The sequence below is a fragment of the Staurois parvus genome, unplaced genomic scaffold, assembly GCF_062004578.1.
Source record: "Staurois parvus isolate SC_StPar_1 unplaced genomic scaffold, SC_StPar_1.0 ptg000652l, whole genome shotgun sequence".
NCBI classification, from domain to species: Eukaryota; Metazoa; Chordata; class Amphibia; order Anura; family Ranidae; genus Staurois; species Staurois parvus.
Window position 1 is genome coordinate 4000951 of NW_028318448.1, and position 24050 is coordinate 4025000.

General features: G+C 41.3%; 1 protein-coding gene across 1 annotated transcript in view; it reads right to left on the reverse strand.

The window, feature by feature from the left end:
* The window catches only part of LRRC1 (leucine rich repeat containing 1), a 256785-nt gene that overhangs the window by 80319 nt on the left and 152416 nt on the right, over positions 1-24050 (reverse strand). The window contains exon 4 of the mRNA XM_089694148.1: positions 22046-22135. Within this exon, the coding sequence (XP_089550274.1) occupies positions 22046-22135 (90 nt within the window). The remainder of the gene's footprint in view (positions 1-22045; positions 22136-24050) is intronic.

Below are 24050 nucleotides of genomic sequence, written 5' to 3' on the forward strand. Positions count from 1 at the left end.
TCAAAATTTCATATGGGTACAATGTTGCATGACCGCGCAATTGTCAAAGTGCGGCAGCGCTGAAAGCTGAAAATTGGCCTGGTAAATAAGGGGGTATAAGTGCCTGGTAGGCAAGTGGTTAACAAGGGGGGCCCCCAGATCCCACCCCCCCATGTGAATGAGTATGGGGTACATGGTACCGCTACTCAAACACAAAAAACAAAATGTGTAGTGTGAAAAAAGACAGGCCACGGTCTTTGACAAGCCCTTTATTAAAAGAAAAAATAAAAGAATGTCCCCCGCAGTAGATCCAGCGTCAATCACGACGTCCGCCGACGACCAGAAAAAATAATTTTAAAAAACGCTCCACTTCAGACGATGGCCCCCAGCTGTCTGCCTGCTCCGATGGTTTGACAGTTCTTAAATATGTAAGGGGCGGGGCCACCCGGGGACATCACCCCGGACAAAATGAAAAAAGGATGAAATCTCCTTAAAAGGGACACAGAAAGCAATAAAAACTGACATGCATGCTAGTCTCTCTGCATTCTATCAAAAAAAACATGTCTTTAGTTAAAAGCTTTAAGCAAAAAGAAAATCTTGTGACTTTGGAACTGCTTTAAATTAAACTTTTTACCTTTTCAGTTTGCTTAAGCTTACCAGAGGCTTTAACTAAAGGGATTCATAGGAAATAAACATGCTGCTTTATTTCGTACATAATCTAATGTTTGCATACAGCCAAAATACTAAGAGTAGCAGAAGTCATGGCTGAAGCCCTTAGGCTAAGAACAGAAAGTGTAATTGCACCCGCTACACCATTTACAGTAGGCACTAGCAGCTGTTCAGTTAGCCTGCCTTTACAGGTTCCAAAATGAGAAGTTTAAAGAACAACTTAAGTTTCAGACCCAAGTGTATTCAAATTACATACAGTATTCAACGTACTGATATACAATGTAAAGATAAATTTCAGTCTAAGCTTCATAATCAAGTACAGACAAATCCCATTCAACATACTCTTATTGTATACAGTGGTAAGAAAATAAAAAATCAGTCTGTTTCAGGCCCAAGTACATACAAATCTCATTAAATGTACTTACATATTAAATGTACTTTAAATGTGAAGAAGAATTTTGGTCTAATGTTCAAATCCAAGTACAGAAAATCTCAAATTTAATATACGGTATTCATATACAATAAAAAGAAGGATTTCAGTATACGTTTCAGACTCAAGTAGAGACAAATCTCACATTCAAATGTATATGTATACAATATAAAGAAACTTTCAGCCTAACGTTTGGCCTTAAGTCTTTGCAATACAATGACAAAAGATACCAACAAAATAAAATGTTGCAAGCCATTCATATTAGAGATAAAAGCAACAAAAAGCATGCAAGCTTTAAATTAACATTTAAAAAAATAAAATTTGTTTAGAATTTGGTACCAAATTCTGCGCACTAAAACTGAATAGCTAATGTTTGAGTGATATATTTGTAAAACAAGGCCAAAACAACATAGAATCAAAGAGATTTTACATGTTTAAATTACCAACTGCAGCATACTAGCCATCATAACTGACAGTAAGCCTCTAAGCCTTCGCTTTAGCTCATATGTTAAAGCTTTTGTTAACGTCACCATAGTAACCGTCCAAATTTACAGGGTTTATTTAGGACTAAATGGAGCACAAAGAGTCATGCATTATCCCCAAAGGTATAATCTCCATTAATCTCTCATAACCTCACATTTTTAGGACAAGGAGTAAAAATGCAAGAGAAAACGGACACACATATATATATATATATATATATATATATATATATATATACACACACACACACACACACATATAAAGAAAACAGTAGACAGCATGGATACTTTCTTTGGTTTTTCAGTCCCTTGTGTGAAAATGTTAACGTGCACCTAAACCCAAAAATAGAAACGTAATATATTACAGCTCTCCAGCCCTTGATAAGCTGCAATTGATCTGGGGGCTCAGTTTCAGGCTTTATTCCATTACTTCCAACTGATATTAATGTACTTCCCATCCTAGGGTGGCAAAACCTGCTATATCTGGAATCAGTGTAGTACTACTGAAATGTCCTTTCTTCCTCCATACAATGAATGGGTAAGGTTTTATAGTACTAAAAACTATGCATGTACCCGATATAAATGTAGAACAGGCAGGGAGCACAGGACGTCATACACTGGCAAGATTTCTGTCAAGACCAATGGTTATTCTTGTACTTATCGAACAGATAAAACACCACATTTTTATTGAAATATTTAGAACAAAAAGGGGGCACAAATAAGTTAATTATTCGGGTTTTCATACAGTGTATAGCACAAAAAAGAATGTGTGGATGAGAACATTGTTCTAGTGAAAAAAAAAAAAAAAAAAATAGCAATACCCCATACCTTAGAAGAAAAAGGTGTTTGCCATACTACAAATGGCAATAAATACATACATAGGTATATAGTGAGGTTAAAACAAAACAAAAAACACACACACACACACACACACACACACACACACACACACACACTAGTACATCCAGTTCAACCAACAAGTAAAAGATACTGAAATACCCCAATATAATCCTATACCCACAGTTGATCCAGAGAAAGGCTAAAAAAAAAAAAAAAAAAAAAAAAAAAAAAACACAAAAAACCATAATCCAAGTTGCTACAGTGAGGGAAAGAAGAAAAAAAAAAAAGGAATCCTTTCTGATACCACAGGAGGCAATCAGATTTTTTTTTTTACTGTAAAGATTTAGGATTGAGGAAAGCTCAAGGCTCAAGGCCCAATTAGGTGAACATTTGCTTAACGGCATTTCTGCCGGCCTTTATTCCTAATAAACGTTTCCAGTGCAGGGGTTCAACGCCACACAGAATACAATGCAAAAAACATCCTCCAAGCTATTTGGACTACCAAATCAGTGTTCTACTACACCGACTTTCACAACTCACAGGCAACAGCCTGGTAAAGTTGCGTATCTTTAAGGCCAAATAGGCCAGAATATAGACATACACACTGCTATGAAGAGGACATTCCAGACAGAGTGACTGTTATTTGTGGACCAACTACCACCTGCCAAATAATTTCACACTTTGACAGGACACCTTCCAAATCAAACCAAGCTTAAAACTGAACTCCAGGTATGATCCCAATCCCATAACCACATGGGTCCAGCCCAGACCAATGCAACCACACACAACCAATGGACCACGGAAGAAGCTGACAACCACTACAGAAGAGGGTTCTCACTCGGCACAGCCACCATTTATAGATTTGCCTTGCATTTTTTTTTCAACGAATACATGGTTGCTTCATTCCACGTGTGTGATCCTAGAAGCAGAGATGGCGCGTGTGTGCGTGTCCACCTCCTTCCCGTCTGTAACTGACCACTGCTGGGCTCTCCAGGGTGGGAGTGCTGGGAAACGTCCATGGGCAGAATGGAGAGGTTTCAGCAGGGTGTGAGCTGGGTGCCGTGGGCTGTGTGTGGATCCTCAGGCTGGTAAATGTCAGACCTAGAACGTGACCTTACTGCATGTCAGGAAGGAGGGGGGGCAGGCTTACTATTACACCACGTGGGTCACCTTTATGTACACCCTGGGCATCGGCTCTCCCTCCACCCTCTGCTGACTCCTGGCACTTCTTACGGAGCATGGCCTCCTGCACTCCAGGGTAAGCAGAGTCTAGTCCAACCTTTCTGTATCATTATTAACCCCTTCCAGCATCCCCATCTCCATCCAGTAAGCCCTTACTGCCCACCACCGCATATCCATACATTACGCCTTCACGCCTTCTCCTCTTAGTCGCAATACATTGACCCCTTACTTAGACCCCCCCCCCCTCGCCATACACTGAAACCCCTTATCGTACCCCCCATCATTAATCAGTTATTGGTCCCCACACTGCATGAGTGTGAATCTAGGCTCAAGTAATAATTTTTCATTTTCTAAAACAATTGTCACATGACACTAAAAATAGGTAATCGGTAATTAATATCAGCGAGTACTTGAGAAAAAGTATTGATACTCATGCTCAGTCTTAAAAAATTGGTATCCGTGCATCCCTACCTCTTTTTCAGGGAAAGTCTTGAAGTCTCCCATCATTTAGCTCTGCCAGGATTCCAAACCCAGAAAATTATATCAATTCATCATTTGTCCTTGACTCCTTTAAACCATATTTGTACTTTCTATTCTTCATTCTCAGCACATATTTTAAGGAGAAAGCAATCAGTGTGTACCCACTGCTATACCATTACAATATTCCTGCAGGTTTTAGACTTTGTACAATTCAGTATTAAATGTTGCCAAGAGCAATAAAGAAAAGCTATAGCACGTTTTGTCCAGTTCAGAATAACTATATCCAATAAAAGGCAGGGAAAAAGACATCTGTATTAAGGCAGAAAAGTATCAAATACGTTAACCAGATCCTTCCCGTTTTCTTTCATTCATTCAAGATATATTTGGGCTGATCAGATATTAGTCAGTGGCGGGATTCACTCTGCCTTATCCAAGGGCCAATAACTGGTAGTTTAAGTGACAAATTAAATCCTTGTACTAGTAATCTACACACATCCACCACTTAATGGCCCTATAACCTATTTTTCATGAAATGTGTTCTCCCTCCCTCCTAGATTGTAAGCTCCAAAGAGCAGGGCCCTCCTATCCCTCTTGTATTGAACTGAATTGTTGCTGTATTGTCACCTGTTATATTGTAAAGCGCTGAGCAAACTGTTGGCGCTATATAAATCCTGTATAATAATAAATACTGTGCTTTTCTTCCTCCTTAAAACATCTTCCCTGAGCTCCCGAATGTCTCATTTCCCTCCTCACTTCAGTACAAGCAGCACGTGTTAGTTTTGGTCACGTGCACTGGTGTATTCACACTACAAATTCCACAGTCCAAAATCAATAAACCCTAGTCCATCTCAGGAGCAAGCAAGATATTCTGGCTATGTCCCTGTAGAGCCATGGAGAACAAATGTAACCACCCTTTAACAGAAAGTGGAATTACTGTAGCAAAAAAGGAATTTCAAGATTTGGAAGAGCCTGAGATCAATAGAAGGCACTTTTTGAGATAGGAATGCATATTTTTTTAGTGTCCCTTTAAGAACAAAAACTGCCATCATAATTGGTCATGTGTAGAAACATTAATGCATGTAAGATGAAGCCTATGGATAACAGTAACTAATGCACTGCGTTGCAGCAAAAAACAATCTGTATACCAGAGTTTAATGTGCAGGACACCCAACATGTTATATATCACTTTAACACTTGGAATACAAGTGATAATGGATTGGCACCCTATTGTGTCGGTTTCCACATTTAACTGCATCCACAGATTCTTAAAAAGCATACATTCGCATGCGCGACCAGGGATGATGTCGGACGTGGATTGCTGAGCTCCGCTCATCCCCGGCCAGTAGTGACTCACCCGCTCCGCTCCACGGCATATTCTCTGCTACGGGTGAGTCACACAGTACAAGCACCCGGCCCAGCATAAGGGAGAGGCTTCCATGGGGAAGATAGGGCGCTGGAAGAGCCCCTCCCCGCAGCCGCAGGATCCGCGGCCCTCGCCGCTCCGACGCTTTTTGACTAGGCCGCAATCCCCGGCCTCAAGTAGTGTCAGGAGTCCGAGGAACGATCCCGGACCCCCAGTGGCCGCGGAGGGTACTGCACCCTGCACTCTAACAGAGCAGCTGACAGCCTCTGCTCTGATCCATCCACAAATGGAGGCTCCCGGACCCCCGGTGGCCGCGGAGGGTACTGCACCCTGCATTATAACAGAGCAGCTGACAGCCTCTGCTCTGATCCATCCCCAAAGGGAGGATTCTGATTCCCAAGCCACAGCAGGAGGGGTTAGGGACCACCCTACACCAGGGTATCTTCCTCCCCCTAGCCAAAACCCTCAGCAGGCTATATTGTCCTCTACGCTTACAATTTCTGCGTTGGACGATAAGTTGCAAATCTTTTTACGTAATATCACCGCCTCCATAACCGCTGAAGTTGGTAAATTGGCTATAGATCTCAGAGGGGAAATAGCCCAGATTGGAGACCGCACGGATAAACTGGAAAACAAGTTTGATGATTTGGTGCAATACGTTCATGTCTTGGAGGAAGATAACGCATATCTGAAACACTCCATGTCCCAAATGCAGCTCCAACAAGAAGACCTGGAAAACAGGGAACGGCGCCAAAATATCCGTATTCGCGGTATGTCCGAATCTATTGCTGATGCACAACTACACCGCCACCTAATGTCCTTCTTCATCGCAACTGCTCCCATGATCCCAGAGGCAGACTGGCGAATGGACAGGGCTCATCGCTCTCTGGGCCCTAAACCTGTTGAGGGCTCCAGGCCACGCGACGTTATAGTCCGTTTCCACTACTTTCAAAGCAAAGAAGCCTTACTATCATCGGTTCGCCACAAATCCTCTTTGGAATTTAAAGGTGACAGACTCCAACTCTTCTGCGATCTTTCTCCGATTACTCTTGCCAAACGGCGTGCTCTGAAGCTGATCACCACACACCTTCAGCAACATCGTGTCCTGTATCGTTGGGGGTTTCCCTTCAAGCTGGTCGTTTCTAGGGACAATACTCAAGTTGTTCTCCGGGATCTTCATGAAGCGGACTCTTTCCTAAAACAGTTGGGACTTCCACCTTTATCGGATGATGTGTCCTCTTTGCCGCCTACCCCATCCCGTCCTTCCGCCACCCCCAACAAGATCTGGACACCAGTCCGCAGAGGTCGGAAGAGACTCTCACGCACCCCGCAACGTCCGCGTTCTTCTCGATCAAGTGATCCACCTGCCTGATGATTCTCAGGGGTGACCTTCTGTGGCTAATCTGGTGCTGTTCTCTCTCTCCTGTTTCATACATGGTTTTTATACCATGTATGAAATTTTTGTCATTTTGGCCGGCCAAACCCTTGTTGGGTGCATTTTTTGCTTCTGTTTCTCCTGGCCGGGTTTGACGACCTCCCGGTTGTGTCGGATGTCGTGCTACCCCCGATCTTGTCTAGCCATTGGCCTAGACGACTTGGACTTAGTTGACGTTCCCAAGTTTATATCCTTGCGGATACCTGTTTTTCACTGTATATTCTTTTCTTTTGTGTTATTTGCTTGTTTTATGTTTTTTGTTTTCTATTCTACTACATCAATGGTATTTCACTCATTTGTCATGGTAATACATGTAGTTCAGTTGTTGTTATTTCATAATGGCTTTGAGGTTTCTGTCGTATAATGTTAAGGGCCTCAACTCCATTCAAAAACGGTGGATGGCTTTGAAGGAATTTCGATCCTCAGGAGCAGACATTATTTTTGTCCAAGAGACCCATTTCAAATCATCTGGCTCCTTTCGTTTTGCCTCAAGATTTTTTTCCCAAGCCTATTCGGCCTTTGATCCTTCCGGGAAGGCCGAGGTGGCAATTTTGATTAGGTCACACTGCTCCCTTCGGGTTGTTTCCTCCAAGGTTGACCAACAGGGTCGCTTTATTATTTTGGAATGTATGCTTGGTGACAACCCCCTTGTTCTGTTGAATTTATACGCCCCAAATACGGGTCAATTGCAGTTCCTTTCCCAAACACTCGCTGACCTAGATTCCATTTCCACTTCGCAGGTGATTGTTGGGGGTGATTTTAATTTGATTTTTTCTCCTCATAAAGACAGGAAGGTTCTTTTTGAGTCCACCCCCTCGAGGCGGCAATGCTCCTCTTCAAAATCTTTTCGTAGACTGATAAGGGAGCATCGTCTCTTCGACGCCTGGCGGATTAAACACCCCCTTCATAAACAATTCACTTTCTACTCCACCCCTCACCGTAGTTACTCTCGTCTAGATCATTTTTTCATCTCTGCCCCACTGCTTTCACTTCTGGTTTCTTCTGAAATCAACCCCATCACTTGGTCTGACCATGCCTCTTTGACTTTAAACCTTTTTTTTCCTCCTGTTATACCCAAACCATGTCATTGGCGCCTTAATGAGACCTTTCTTTCCACAGACCATTTTAGAGATGAGCTGTCGCAGGGACTTGATACCTACTTTACACACAATGTTGGCTCCGTTGCCTCTTCAACTCTGTGGGAGGCCCATAAGGCGGTCTTTCGAGGACTGTATTTCTATGGGTTCTCGTTTAAAAAAGTCCTCGGCGAGTGCTAGGGCCTCTCTTATACATCAGCTATCTTTTGCGGAACGACGGTTACTGGCCAAGCCGTCCATTTCTGGGCTCCAGAGGGTAACATCTCTACGGGACCGAATTAAAGTTCTCGACTCCAGTAAGACTGCACAATCCCTCCTCTGGGTTAAGCAGAAGTTTTATGAATTTTCCAACAAACCCCATCGTATGTTAGTCAATCGACTCAAAGCTCAGTCCCCTTCTACGATGCCTGACCTTTTAATACAGCCAAATGGAAGCCCTACCTATGACCCTCGGGATATGGCAACCCTTTTTGGCTCATTCTATGGGAAACTGTATAACTGTTTGACCCCAGACCTTCACCCGCCCCTCACACAGTCATCGTTTGATAATTTTTTTGACCCTTTGTCACTTCCGAGAATATCACCTTCAGACATTGCCACCCTTAATGCTGACATTACGCTAGAGGAATTACTGGACACAATTAAACATCTCCCTTCTCGTAAAGCCCCGGGACCGGATGGATTGCCCTACTCCTATTATAAATCTTTTATTGGTATTCTGGCACCTCATCTCCTCTCTTTTTATCGAGATCTTTTCAAGGGGGTCACACCCCAGACTGAATTCTCCCGTGCATATATCTCGGTTATCCCTAAACCCGATAAAGATCACTCTATTGTAGACAACTACCGCCCCATTGCCCTACTTAATTCTGATTATAAGATTTTCACTAAAATTTTGGCCAACCGACTGTCCGGAATTATTTCCATACTCATACATAGGGACCAAGTGGGCTTTGTACCTGCCAGACATGCTGCAGATAATACCAGGAGATCTATTGATCTGGTTGACTTGGTTAACCGATCCTCTACCCCTGCTGTGGTATTGAGCTTAGATGCTCAAAAAGCTTTCGACCGTTTAAGTTGGCCTTATATGTTCATGGTCTTGGAGAGATTTGGTTTTAGAGGCCCATTTGTAGCAGCCTTGAAGGCCCTTTATTCATCCCCCTTCTCGCAGGTCAGATTAGCTTCTTTTCTTTCACTTCCCTTTCAGATGTCAAATGGCACACGTCAGGGTTGCCCACTCTCTCCCTTGCTGTTCATTCTTTGTCTGGAACCATTAGCCATCGCCATCAGGTCGAATCCGGATATTCGTGGGATACAATCCCATTCCCATGAGTACAAGTTATCGTTATTTGCAGATGACATCCTCCTCACACTTACGAGCCCCCACACCTCCTTACCGATTTTGCATGAGACTCTGAAACAATTTGGGGCTATATCAGGCTACAAAGTCAACACGTCCAAAACTGAGGCACTCCCAATACATGTTCCACCTGCTGTTCTAACCTCGCTTCAGCAAGCCTTTCCCTACCGGTGGTGCACCCACTCTTTAAAATATTTAGGTACTAATCTTACTTCCTCTTACCAATCCATATACGAGGCCAATTTCCCCCCACTATTTATAGCAATTTCTCGCTCTCTGAAACATTGGGATACCTTGCCCATCTCTTTCCTCGGACGCATCAACGTCTTAAAAATGACTGTGTTACCCAAACTTTTATACCTGTTTGCAACTCTCCCCGTCCCCGTTCCTATGTCCAAACTTCACTCCCTTCAGAAATCTTTCCTACATTTTATTTGGCACAATAAGCGGCACAGGATTGCACGTTCTGTTCTGCTCTCCCCGCGTTCTAGGGGGGGATTGGGGGCGCCGGATATAATAACATACTACTATGCAACTCACCTTCGTTTTCTCATGTCATGGTCCACCCACCATCCTCCCAACACATGGACTGAGATCGAATCATTGCAACTGTCCCCAGCTCATCCATGTTCCCTCCTTTGGTCGACCTCAGCAGTGGATGTCTCTTCCTTCCGCCACCTATTCCTTGGTCCCATGCATTTTTCACTGACTGTTTGGCAGAAATGTAAGGCTAAATTTACACTGGCCTCTGATTGCTCCCCACTGACAAATATCCTCTATAACCCTAATCTTCCAGATAATATGGCCATGTCCCGGATGTCTCTTTGGGTAGTAGCTAACCTTTTTCAATTGCGTCACTTGGTACACCCGGTGACTCGTAAGTTACACTCATTCCCGGATCTTCAGAAAAAGGCTCCTCTACCTCCTCATCACCTATATATATACCTTCAAATACGCCATTTTTTTTCTACCTTATCACCCTCATTGATCCTGGGGAAGCCTACTCCCTTCGAACGTTTATGTATGCAGGGTCCCCACCAAAGGGGTATTATCTCTAATACTTATAAACTCCTTATGGATGCCCCCCCTTTATCCAATGACACTCACCTTTACATGCGTAGGTGGTCTCAATTTGTACAACGTGATATTGATTTATTAACGTGGAAGAAAATCTGGGAAAATGCATCTAGATCTTCTGTCTGTGTGGTTTTTAGGGAAAATATATACAAGATCATGATGTTATGGTACAAAACACCTGAAGTTCTTCATGCTTATAATCCGAATGCTTCTCCTGCCTGCTGGCGCTGTAGTAGAGATCTTGGTTCTCTCTACCATATCTTTTGGACATGCAGCTCCATTGCCCCTTTTTGGGAAGAGGTCCGCTCCTTGTTGCAATCGTTGTTGCATATCTCTCTCCCATTTGACCCACTGCATTTTTTGCTGGGCTTGCCATTCCCAGGTCTACCTAAACCAGCTAGAAAACTTGCTGTACATGTTCTGACCGCGGCCAGGAGAAGCATTCCTATGTGTTGGTTATCTTCTACTCCCCCTTCATTGCCGATTTTGTACAAACTTGTTGCTGATGTAAGACAGATGGAATATTTGACTGCATTACATAATTGTTCGTTTGCTGTGTTTGAGATGATTTGGCTCCCGTGGGATACCTTCATTTCCTCTATGCCGGCCGAAAATGTAAGACCCTGATTACTTTCGCACTGTTATTATATGATTCCACTGGTCCTGATCATATGTAGTTTTACCATCGATGTACCTTTCTGATATGCTTTTTTTTTTTTCCTTATCTTTTTTCAAAATATACTGTTTGTACTCACATGAAAACCAATAAAAATTGTTAATACAAAAAAAAAAAAAAGCATACATTCGGATGTCACTATGACAGAGTGCCCACATGCCACCACTTCTGCGGGGGGATTCCTTTCTTCTAAAGAAATTTAGGCTAAGAAAATATGTAGGCTGCCATTACTGAAGGCTTCTTCTAACAATGTTAATTGCCTGGTTGTAATGTTAATCTGAATGCTTCAAAGCTTTAGTCAAAACAAGTGTTGCAATCAGGAGTTCCAACTTCACTCTGACCTTGCTACGTACATACTTGTTCTGGATCAGAGAGTCTTGCGACAGCCAGGCAACTAAAAATTTCAGAGGAAAATCAATAAAAGGCAGACAGACGCAGTACAGAGTTCTTTTAATTCTTGAAAACAAAAAAAAGGGTTAATATATAATGTGCAACTCTGCCTTTGTAATGCTTCCAAAACTGTGCAGATATCTGACCTGAACTGCATCCTTTGAATATAGTAGATTATGCCTAGTCTAGAATATCGAGAAACAATGAAGATAAAAACACATGACAAGTTCTTTTCAGCTGTTTACAAAGTGGCGAAAAACAAGTAAAACAACAATTAAGAAAACAAATTTCCCATGATAATAATGAATTAATGGGCACTGTGAAATGCCAGGAAAATCAATAGCTGTGGCTGAAGAGGATGAAGGGAAAAAAGCCAACTCACTGAACTGGAAGCAGGAATTGTCAGGAGGTGGAGCTGCAACTACAACAGTGGATCTTTTGTCATTTGTTAGATCGCAGTCTGGGAGCGGAGAATGGACTGTAACAGATGAATTTCTCTTTACTCTTTATGGCTGGTTTGGTATAATATTTGGCGGTTTTCTATGTACCAATTGCTTTGTTTGCACAACCCAACTATCTTCAGCAGCGTTGCAAACATACATCATGTGGATCTACTTGGAGCTAAATATATCAGTATGCTTGGATGATATGGATGGCAAAATTGTGTGAAAAAAAGTTGTCGGATAGAAACAGCAGCTAGTACACAGAAAGCAGTCACACAAAGAACAAAAGTACCCCTACCAAGAACGGAGTTAACACATTTACCTTCTGATCCCACCCAAGAATAAAGTGCGTTTAGATCTGATCATAAACAAAGCAGTATCCCTAGGAGTTCTGGACCATACGGAGGTGTAATGCCTATGAAATGTGTTGGCCTTGTTCCCTTTGTATCTTGGGTAATTTTTACAATAAAGCATCGTTGCCCAGATGCCAGGAGCATGAGACATTGATGTCATTTCTCTAGGCCCAAGGAACAGAGTCACAAGATATTAGACTGCTTAAAGCAAATAAGAACTTGTTTGTGCAATTAAAGATGTCTAATTGCTTGAGAAGTTAGAAATCGTTACGTTTAGGGTAGATAAGAAGTATTCTTCAAGTTTAGGGTAAATAAATGGATTTGAAGCAAAAGTGTGATATTCTTAGATAACGTTGTTTGTTCAGTGTACTGGCTGAGCATGACTCTGTTATCTTCACGGAACCTTTCTGATAACTCCTCCTGGAGTGGGTGTGGCGCTCACCCACCTCAGGAAAGCTGCCAGAAAAAGGGTTTAAAATGGGGAGCTTAAGCGTAATCAATGGGGAGACGAGGATGCTCTGACGCGGGAACTTGCCAAGGCTATATGGGCTCATCAATTGGTTGCATTTATGGCTTCCTCGTGACCCCCTGTGCATTATGGTTCCAATGGGGTCTGTTTCTTCCTGGCTTCCCATGGCTTTGGTAATGTATTAATTCTATGATGTGATGCTGTCAAAAGATGTGTCTATTTCATGCTGTAATGCTCACATTATTATTGGTGTGTGTTATTATGCAGATTGTGATGACTATAAGATACATCCTCCTGTGTGTCGTGTGATAATAAAAGTGGAAGTTTTGAAAGTGCAAGAATATTGCAGCTGGATTCTGTTATTTCTTACAGTACCAAGTGAATGCTATGATGTGCCAGGGCAGGTGTTCATTTGGTAGAGGGTCTTTCACATGCTTAGAATAATTAATGGTGTAAATGCTGGTAAAACATAGTTGTGCGTGTGACTATTGTGTGTATATGACTTGCTTTTAGTTATTGCATTACAGGAGGACAAGAAATTGGTACCCCTTCATCCAGCGTCCCCTATTTTTCATTACCTTCCTAAGATGCACAAAGGAGATGCCCCACTCCAGGGCAGACCAATCGTATTGGCATCTTAGGTAAACCACTAAGCAATTTAATGGAAACTCTGCTGCAACTTTTAGTCAATAGAACCCCTACACACAGGTATTTCAGCCCAGGATGACTGGACTACATTCCACAGTTCTTCTCCATTTCTTGGTTTTGCCTCAGAACTGCATTTTTGATGTCACCCCACAAGTTTTCTATTGGATTAAGATCCGGGGATTGGGTAAGCCACTCCATAACGTCAATCTTGTTGGTCTGGAACCAAGATGTTGCATGTTTACTGGTGTGTTTGGGGGTCGTTGTCTTGTTGGAACACCCATTTCAACAGCATTTCCTCTTCAGCATAAGGCAGCATGACCTCTTCAAGTATTCGGATGTATTCAAACTGATCCATGATCCCTGGTATGCGATAAAATAGGCCCAACACCGTAGTATGAGAAACATCCCCATATCATGATGCTTGCGCAACCATGCTTCACTGTCTTCATAGTGTACTGTGGCTTGAATTCAGTGTTTGGGGGTCATCTGACAAACTGTCTCCGGCCACTAGACCCAAAAAGAACAATCTTACTTTCATCAGTCCACAAAATGTTGCACCGTTTCTCTTTAGGCCAGTCAATGTGCTCTTTGGCAAATTGTAACCTCTTCAGCACATGTCTTTTTTTCAACAGTGGGACTTTGCGGGGCTTCTTGCAGATAGCTTGGCTTCACATAGGCGTCTTCTAATTGTAACAGTACTCACAGGTAACTTTAGACCTTCTTAAATCTTCCTGGAGATGATTGTTGGCAGAGTCTTTGCCATTTTGGCTATTCTATCCATTCGAATGGTAGTTTTTTGCTTTCTTCCATGTCTTTCAGGTTTTGGTTGCCATTTTAAAGCATTTGCGATCATTTTAGCTGAGCAGCCTATCATTTTCTGCACTTCTTTATATGTTTTCCCCTCTCCAATCAACTTTTTAATCAAAGTACACTGTTCTTCTGAACAATGTCTGGAACGACCCATTTTCCTCAGAATTTCAGAGAGAAATGCACTATAACCAGCATGTACAACATTTGTTGCCTTCCTTCCTTAAATAAGGGCAATAATTGCCACCTGTTTTTCAAAGAATGAATGACATGACCTCACTAATAGAACTCCACACTGCTATTATTTTGAACATGCCCCATTCAATTAGTGATTCAGTTACACAGAATCAGTAGCATGCATGTCATGACTGTTGGGTCTGTTGGATTTCTATTACTCTACTACACCTGCTAGTAAATTATTTGCCATGTAGAAATATTTCTACCAAAAACAGCGATTGATCAGGTTAGTGATGTCTGACTGCTATTATTTTGAACACAACTGTATATACATACATATATATACATACACACACACACACACACACACACACACACACACACTTAGGTCCATATATATTTGGACACAGGCACAATTAGATTTTTCAAGTATTTACCAAAAACATATTCAAGCGATAGTTATATAATGGATATGGGCTGAGAGTGCACACACTCAGGTTTAATTTGAGGGTATGTACATCCCAACTGGAGGAATTACAGCTCTTAAGAATAGCCATCCCACCCTTTTTCAAGGGACCAAAAGTAATTGAACAATTGAATCAAAAGCGGTTTCATGGCCATGTGTGGGCTACTCCTTCGTTAGTTCTTAACCAATTAAGCAGGTAAAAGGTTTGGCGTTGATTCGAAGTATGGTATTTGAATTTGGAATCTATTGCTGTGAACCTACATCATGCGTTCAAAGGAGCTGACCATGCAAGTGAAACAGGCCATTGTAAGGCTTCAAAAAACGGAACAAATCCATCAAAGAGATCGCAGCAACATTAGGAGTGGTCAAATCAACAGTTTGGTACATTCTGAGGAAAGAACGCACTGGTGAGCTCAGCAACATAAAAAGGCTTGGACGTCCACGGAAGACAACAATGGTGGATGATCGCAGGATCCTCTCTATGGTAAAGAAAAACCCATTCACAACATCCAGACAAGTGAAGGATACTCTCCAGGAGGTTGGCGTATCATTGTCAAAGTCTACAATCAAAAAAAGACTCCACGAGAGCAAATACAGAGGGTTCACCACAAGGTGCATAAGCCAGAAGAATAGAAAAGCCAGATTAGACTTTGCAAAAAAAAAAAAAAAAATCTATAAAAACCAGACCAGTTCTGGAAAAGCATTCTTTGGACGGATGAAATGAAGATGAATCTATACCAGAATGACAGAAAGAAAAAAAAAAAAAAAAAGTTTGGAGAAGGCTTGGAACAACTCATGATCCAAAGCACACGTCATCTGTAAACATGGCGGAGGCAGTATGACGGCATGGGCATGCATGGCTTCCAGTGGCACTGGGTCATTGGTGTTTATTGATGTGACAGAAAACAGAAGCAGCCGGATGAATTCTGCAGTGTTTAGAGATATACTGTCAGCCCAGATTCAGCCAAATGCAGCAAAGTTGATTGGACGGCGCTTCACAGTACAGATGGACAATGATCCAAAACACACTGCAAAAGCAACCCAGGAGCTTTTGAAGGAAAAGAAGAGGAATATTCTGCAAAGGCCGAGTCAATCACCTGATCTCAACCCAATTGAACATGCATTTCACTTGCTGAAGGCAAAACTAAAGGCAGGAAGACCCACAAACAAAGAACAACAACTGAAGACAGCTGCAGTTAGAGCCTAGCAAAGCATCAGAAAGGAGGAAACCCAGTCTTTGGTAATGTCCATGTGTTCCAGACTTCAGGAAGTCACTGCCAGTAAAGGATTCTCAACAAAATATTAAAAATGAACATTTTCTTTCTGATTATATTCATTTGTCCAATTACATTTGAGCCCCTGAAAATGGAGGAAATGTGTATACAAATGGTTGCAGTTCCTAAAATTTGTACTTGATATTTATGTTCAACCCCTTGAATTAAAGCTGAAAGTCTGCACTTCAAATTCATTTGGATTGTTTCATTTTAATTTATTCTGGTGGCATACAAAGCCAAATAAATGAAAATTGTGCCTGTGTCCAAATATATATAGATATAATTGTATGATGAAGGAACACATTTCAAGGAGTGAAAACTGCATTTATTTTGCAACACACTCCCCTGCTACATTTATGCACTTAACTAATGCCTGGAAAGCTTCAGCATAGAAAGATTTGTCAGTACGCCTGAAACAGCCTAGGACAGCCTGCTTCAATTCATCATCATTTTGTTCATTGTTCCCACAGAAAGATTCTTCTCTTGTGCAATTTCACAACAGGTCATGCGTTGGTTATTCAGGATCAAGCGTTCCATGTGCTGAATGTTCACAGGAATGACTGCTGTGGGCTGTGAACCACCACGGCCAGGATGGTCACTGATGGGCGTATGTCCATCTTTGAAACGTTCACACGATTCAAATGTCCTACTGCGGCTGAGCGTCTAATCACCGTACTGTGCTTGAAGTCTTCTATAAATATCCACAAAGTTAACACTTTTGTTCACAAGAAACTTCATCACCATACGCTGTTCCACACACACACTAACACTGTTCTCTGCCATCTTGATTAATGGTCTCTAGAATGGCCCTCGACATGTGCGTCGCCTATCAGTAATAGGACATGCTTGCAACTTACTACAGCATGTATTACCTACCGCCACGGTAGCATCCCTTTTTATACCTGTACAATTAAACACGGACTTGAACGCCCCTCGTATATTTTTTTTCTTCAGTGGAAAATTTTTTCTTCAGGTATGTTGTTTCCTTAGTGATATTTTTTCAGTGGTACATTTTTTTCAGTAGTATACTGTAGTACAGGGAAGAACCTGTATCATAAGATCTATTCACCAGCTTTAACCACTTGCCGTCCAACCTAATGCTACAGAGCGGCACGGCTGCGCAAAATGACTTATATATACATTATTTGCATTTCTGGGTAGGGGGTGCCCGCGCGCCACCCAGCCCACACCGCTATTGGTGGCTGGGGATGTCAAATCACTGGGTCCCGGCCAGCGATTCCAGGCTGTCACTCGGTGATAATCAGCAACGCCAACAGGGGAGAGACTTGTGTGTAAACACAGGTCTCTCTTCTGTCAGCATGGACATGCTGCTTTGTATCTCCTGCAAAACAGATACAAAGCAGCATGTCTCTCTAGTAACACAGCACACAATGTAAAACACACACAGCACACAGTTAACCAATTGATCGCCCCAGATGTTAACCCCTTCTTGCCCAGTATCAGTGCTTTTTATTAGCACTAATCAGTGAATTTGTGTCATTGGGAATGTCAGTGGCAGTTAGTTTTCACCCAGTGTCCAAATGCCTGTCGCAGTCCCGCTAGAACTCGCTGATCACTGTCATTACTAGTATTAAAAAAATATAAAAATTCCAGTATATATATCACCATTTGCAGACGCTATAACCTTCACATTAACTAATTAATATACAATTATTGGGATAATTTTTTAGCAAAGACACATAACAGAATACCTTTTGGCCTAAACTGATGAAGAAATTTAATTAAAATTTTTTTTATTAAATATGTTTTATATCTAAAACTCAAAAATACTGTTTTTATTTCAAAGCTGTCGGTCTTTCTGTTTATAGCGCAAAAAATAAAAAATGCCAAGGTGATCAAATACCACAAAAAGAAAGCTCTATTTGTGGGGAAAAAATTACATAAATTTCATTTTTGTACAGCGTTGCATGACTGCACAAATGTCAGTTAAAATAACGCAGCGCTGTATCAGAAAAAATGACCTGGGCAGGAAGGGGATAAATTCTCTGGAGGACAAGTGGTTAATTGGTAAATCCATCCACAAAAGGGATCACACTTTAAACTAACCTGCATACAATATTGGGTTACATCTAAATTATAGTGCTCATCTTTCTTTGGTTTGATTGTAATTTTTTTCATTTTCAATAAAGATTTAATGATTTTTAAGGAGAATCGATTTGTGACAGTCATTTTTATTTTTGTTCTCTCTTTATTTTATTTTCATACTTATCGGTGCAATGTTTTGTCTATTATTATTGCATACTCTTGCTGCACATAGGTACATACACCCTTATGAAGTTGCACTCCTGCATTTCAGTGCACCAGGCTTACCAAGCCTTGTTCTTTGTGAACAGACTGTTGCTCATGCAATAATCATCCTTTTTTGATTGATTAATTATATGACAACCGAGTGAAACGTGTTGGGGGCATGGCCTGGCTGGAGCACAGGCTGAGTCTGTTACACTTTCTTATGTTTGCAGAGGTGCATGGCTCAAATGGACATTTTCTTCCCCATACAGGACTGCTGATCATTCAGTTCACAATGTTCTCCCCAAACAGTCATAGCTCTTGGTTCTGCTTCTCCAGTGCTCACTGGAATACCAGGATGAGGAGGGGCCAAGCTCAGCTGGCTCCAGCCCTCAGTCATGTTCTGGAAGCCAGAACCAGCTGGAAATCCGGCAGCGGGGTGGATCCTGACAATACTGTCAGGATCCTTTTCAAACCTAGCGCAGCTCTGCCCCATCAGCTTATAGCGGGCAATAGCCCACTATCCACTGGCTTTGGGTCACGGGAGGACAAACGTAAATAAACTTTCACAGCACACTGGCTAAATAGTTAGCACTAACGCCTGGAAGCACTAGGTTGTGGGTTAAAATCTCAACTACGGCACCATCTGCCTGGAGGTTACATGTTCTCCCAGTGCTTGTGTGGGTTTCCTCAGCGTATGAACGTGAGTTAGGGACCTTAGATTGTAAGCTCCTTGAGGGTTAGGGACTGATGCGAATGTTTTTATATATATATATATATTTTGTGTAAATTGATGGTGCTATACAAGTACCTGTACTAAATTAACTCCCGTGACTTGCAAAAGAAGTATATTTAAAAAAGCTCTGGCCATACATCTATTTTAAAACTTGAACTCACAATACTTTCCCCACTGCACTAAGCTTTATGGATGATTATCTTTTGCTGCCCATGCTAGCTGATATAGCAGTTTGTGCATTTGAAAAGCCGCGCTCTTCTGCACCCTTCCTTCATCTGGGAAATGATCCTGGAATAAAGAGGACTCAGAGAGATTCTCATAGTCCTGCGTAGTCACATACCGGTGCTGACCAATGCCCACTCAATTGTGAGCATTATGACGCTACAGTCTCTAGGTTGTGTACTGCATTTTCAGACGCTTGGACCAATACACCAGCTAGCATGGGTGGGAGAAGATAAGTGCAGCGGGGCCCAGGTGTTGTGGTGAGGGTGTAGTGAGGTAGCTCACCGTTTAAATTTATTTTTTTTTTTTAAAGATGAATCAACCCTTTCATTTGTATAAAATGGACTCCATCACAAACCTGACAGACTTTAACACTTCCATGATCTAAAGCAGCTTTAATTGCTTGAGTACTAACCGGTAATAAATCTTCATTACCAGACCAGTTTTCAGTGCTTTGTAAAAAACAATTATTCACTCATGCAACACTGTACCCACATTAATGAAGAGCACATGAATAATGGTATTCCATATTCCTATGTAGTGTGTTCATGTAGTTAATTTACATGACTGACTTACATTTGAGTTACTTTATACTGTGCTATTGGTTTTATGAGATTTTTTCTTTGGGTTCAGAGACAGCTGATTACTGATAATTGTCGATACCTGTGTCTCATTGTTTCACACAACATTGCTTACAATCAAGAGACGATTAGGAGCATCTGTGTATGTATGTATGTATGTATGTACTGTACATATGGAGTTGGAATCCTCCTATCCCCTCAAAGCACTTTTCAGGTCCTTCATTCACCTCCTTCTCTGTCCCTCTCCTCATTTGAAGTTCACGGTATTCATCTATTCTCTCCAATTTCTTTATGAATTGCTGTGATCTATCACCATCCACAACTCTGACCCCAGCTACATCACCAACCTGGTCTTGAAATATCAACCAAACCGCTCTCTTCAAGTCTCTTATACAAGTGTGTGTGTGTATATATATATATATATATATATATATATATATATATACACACATATATACACACACACACACTTGTATAAACATTTCAGTATCAGCTATGATTAAGCTCTGATTGTGGCATGAAACGCGTTAGCTGGAGTGCTATATTCCCTCTTTTGTATTCTGTAGAGTGTCCATTTTGAATGTGCTCAAATAAAGCTGATTTTATTGCATGTGTGGCTGACCGGATTTTTCTTCCCTACCGCTGTACCGAAATGAATATAATGCTGTTTTTGGGAGACGGTCTTCTTTTTGTGGCATTAACCAATGGATTTTTTTTTCACTACATAAAGATCTAAAATGCCCCCCAAATTGTTAGGTTTTAGGCTACATTCCTACGGTTGTTCTGCAATAACACTTGTGTGCTGAATGCATGATGCCACACAGTAACATGTGTTGTGTTAAGGCAGTGAATTAAGTTGAATGTGCTGCCTATCGCACCAAATGGTACCTTAAAAGATGCATGTATTTTATTACTTTAAATTTGTACGGCCGCATACCACAGTGTATGGTAATGTGGTACTGTAGTGTGCTTCGACACATGTGCAGTGGAGTGCCGTTAAAAATTAATAGTACTGCACATTTTCCCAGTAGTGCAAAGCTGTGAACAGAACCTAAGGCGGATTATGTAAAGCACAGAACAATTTCAGTGATCAGGATCTAGTGCTTCTTAAAGTATGGATCAGTAATTAAAGTGATTCTACTTTTTTCTTAAAAAACAAAACGTGTCTACTTACCTGCTGTGTGCAGTGGTTTTGCACAGAGCAGCCCGGATCCTCCTCTTCTCGGGTCCTCCACAGCAAGCAGCTTGCTATGGTGGCACTTGTGCATGCGCACTCCCCAGCTGCTGATCCGTGTCTCCATTCACACACAAAGCCACAGTACGACCACACCCCCTCTCTCTTTTAATTGGCTCACTGGCTGTGATTGACAGTAGTGGGAGCCAATGGATCCTGATGCTGTCTCAGCCAATTAGGAGAGGGAGTCCCGGGATAGCTGAGTGCATATCACTGAGAGGGATCGAGAAGGGGCTTAGGTGAGTATAAAGGGGGCTGAACTGAGATGGTTTTTTACCTTCATGCATAGAATGCATGAACGTGAAAAACCTTGAGCCTTTACAACCACTTTAAGAATACCCAATAAAAGCAGTTTGTCTATTATTTTATACATTAGGCATGCCCAGTGTAATATATTACATTAGGCAGTATCCAAAGCAACTATTCAAAAATACTTTTCATATTTCTCTCTGCACTTTTCCGTTTAAACTGGATTATCTTTTCATGAGTAAGCACCCCCTTTCATTGCATGCTAAAAATGGTTCAGTAAATTCACCTTTACAGCTCCCCAAGCACCACTCTGCTCATGAAACTTTAAAGCTTCCTTATTAAACAAGCACACAAGCCCTTGGCAACAAATCTAATTGGTAAGTAAAAGATGAGCGGCAATGGGATTATATTATATTTGTAAGAGTTCTACTCTGCAATAGACTGCCTTTTTATATGCCTATAATATGAATATGGTCTGTGACAAATCATTAGCAGCAACTAAGTGGTAATGTCTCTGAAGACGTGAATTTATTTAGAGATCTAATTTCACAGCACTACAATATGTCTGGCATCTTTTGTATCAAGTGAAGGCATGACACAGCAACACTTGTTTTATGACATGTGATTAATATATTGTCTAAGAGAAAACAATTTGAACATTGTCTGACATACTTACTTTCCAATGTTTTCTGGAAGCGCCTGCAGCGAGATATCATTAATAGAGAGACATGTCAGGCTTTCCAGGTCTGGAAAACTTTCAGGCAATCTACAAAATAAAATAAATGTTTTTTTTTCTCTTTGACACTTCACAGTAGTCACAAGTAAAACAAAACAGCTGAAAGGGAAATACAGCCAGTTGGGATACTTGTATAAGAAAGAAAACAATGTAAAATCAGCTTAAAATCGAAAAAATTCTCATTACAATCCAGAAGTGTTTTACTGCAGCTATTAGATAAGGTTTTCAAGCAATCACAGCTCTGAAATATGAACTCTCAGTGAGCCATAAACAGTTTCTTTTCTCTGGAAATGCTCTCACAACTGATATTTATAGTATGCTGTGCCAAGAAAAATGAGGTTAGGTTAGACCTTAAGGGAAAAGAAGAAAAAAAAATGGTTTATATGTGGCAGGTTTTAGCAACAGGAGATAGAAATAATTACAGGGAAAATAAAGTCAACCACATGACCTTAAAAAAGACGTCTAACAATTTTTTTTTAACAATTTGGACCGAGAAGGAAAGAGAACCTCAAAGATTTTATTGCTGTTCCCTCTCAGGAAGTCTTCCTTTGACTGCTCAAGAAACTTGTACTGCCATCACCATGCTGACCTAAAGAAATCAAGAAACATGAAGTTCCATCTCTTCTTTACTATACAGTTGGCTTGAACAAAAAAACAAAACAAAAACACAGTAGTGCCTAAAGGGAATAGTCACAGTAGTGACCTTGCGCCTGATGGTAGGCACTGCATCAAGCAAAGAAACCAACACACTCGTAAAAGGTTAGGGACCAGCAGTGTAGCTCTTGGAGAAAACGAAGATTTGACTAGCTGCCCACCACAATGATCAGAAATAAACAGGTTTTACACAATGCTGGTTTTTACTTTAGCTACAGGGTAACTTTAAACTTTTTCCGACTCAAGCCACATCTAACACTTCACATTACTGCCTGTCTAGAACACACACAAAATTGTGCACATTCCTGACACACATACAAATGTGCTCTTAAGCAGTTTAATCCTTAATGACACCCCCCACATCAGCAAACATGGAGCACTTTTGTGTGTGCAAAACCAAAAGGTAGCACAGAACCATACGGTTTGGTGCAACCCAGTTTTATGCAAACGGGTCACGGACTTCTTTTCACACGTTTCCACTGAAATTAATGGACAGAAACACAGATGTGAACCAAGCCTAACCTCATCCATGAAATCCAACCCTTAATTTAGCCCTGAAAATTAACCTCCACACTATTTGTTTACCCAACACAGCACCTTCAAATCTCAAACCATAACTCCTAGCATTAAGTGCGTTCAAATCCATATGTAATTTTGTCATTGTCAAAAATATCAGGCCATGCTGCACTGAAATCAACCCTGAGAAACCCTTACTTCAAGTACATACAAGCAGTCCCACAAGGCTAAAGCCTAAACTAGTAAAAAGAGGAGAAAACCAGGGGAAAGAGATCCACTGGCATAGAGGTCCCAATGAGAACAAACAGCGGCTGGAATATATTAGTTTATTACAAAGTCAAAATAAAAAATAAAAAAAATTGGACAACCTCCACCTCACATAGACAAAATAAATAAAATGACAACGCTGTCATAGAAAAAGACAGCCCATGTGCCCGAATCCTGGCTCCACTGACATGCACACGTAAAAGCACTGTAGAATAGAATCTAGATAAAGGATGTGAATTGAAAAAGTAGACACTGTAAAAAAGGAGACAGGAATAGGGTCAAGGAAGAAAAATAAATGGGCAAGATAAAACAGGATGTGAAGACAGTGAGTAGAACAATGTCCATACACAATAATGGCACTAAATGCGGATATCATGAATGCATGGATAATATTCCTATAAAACAATATAGATTGATGAAATGGTATAAGCCAGCTCCCCTATGAGGGGTAAAGACCACTCAAAACTACCACGTTCTCCCATCTTGAAGATAACCTCATTCAGAGGTG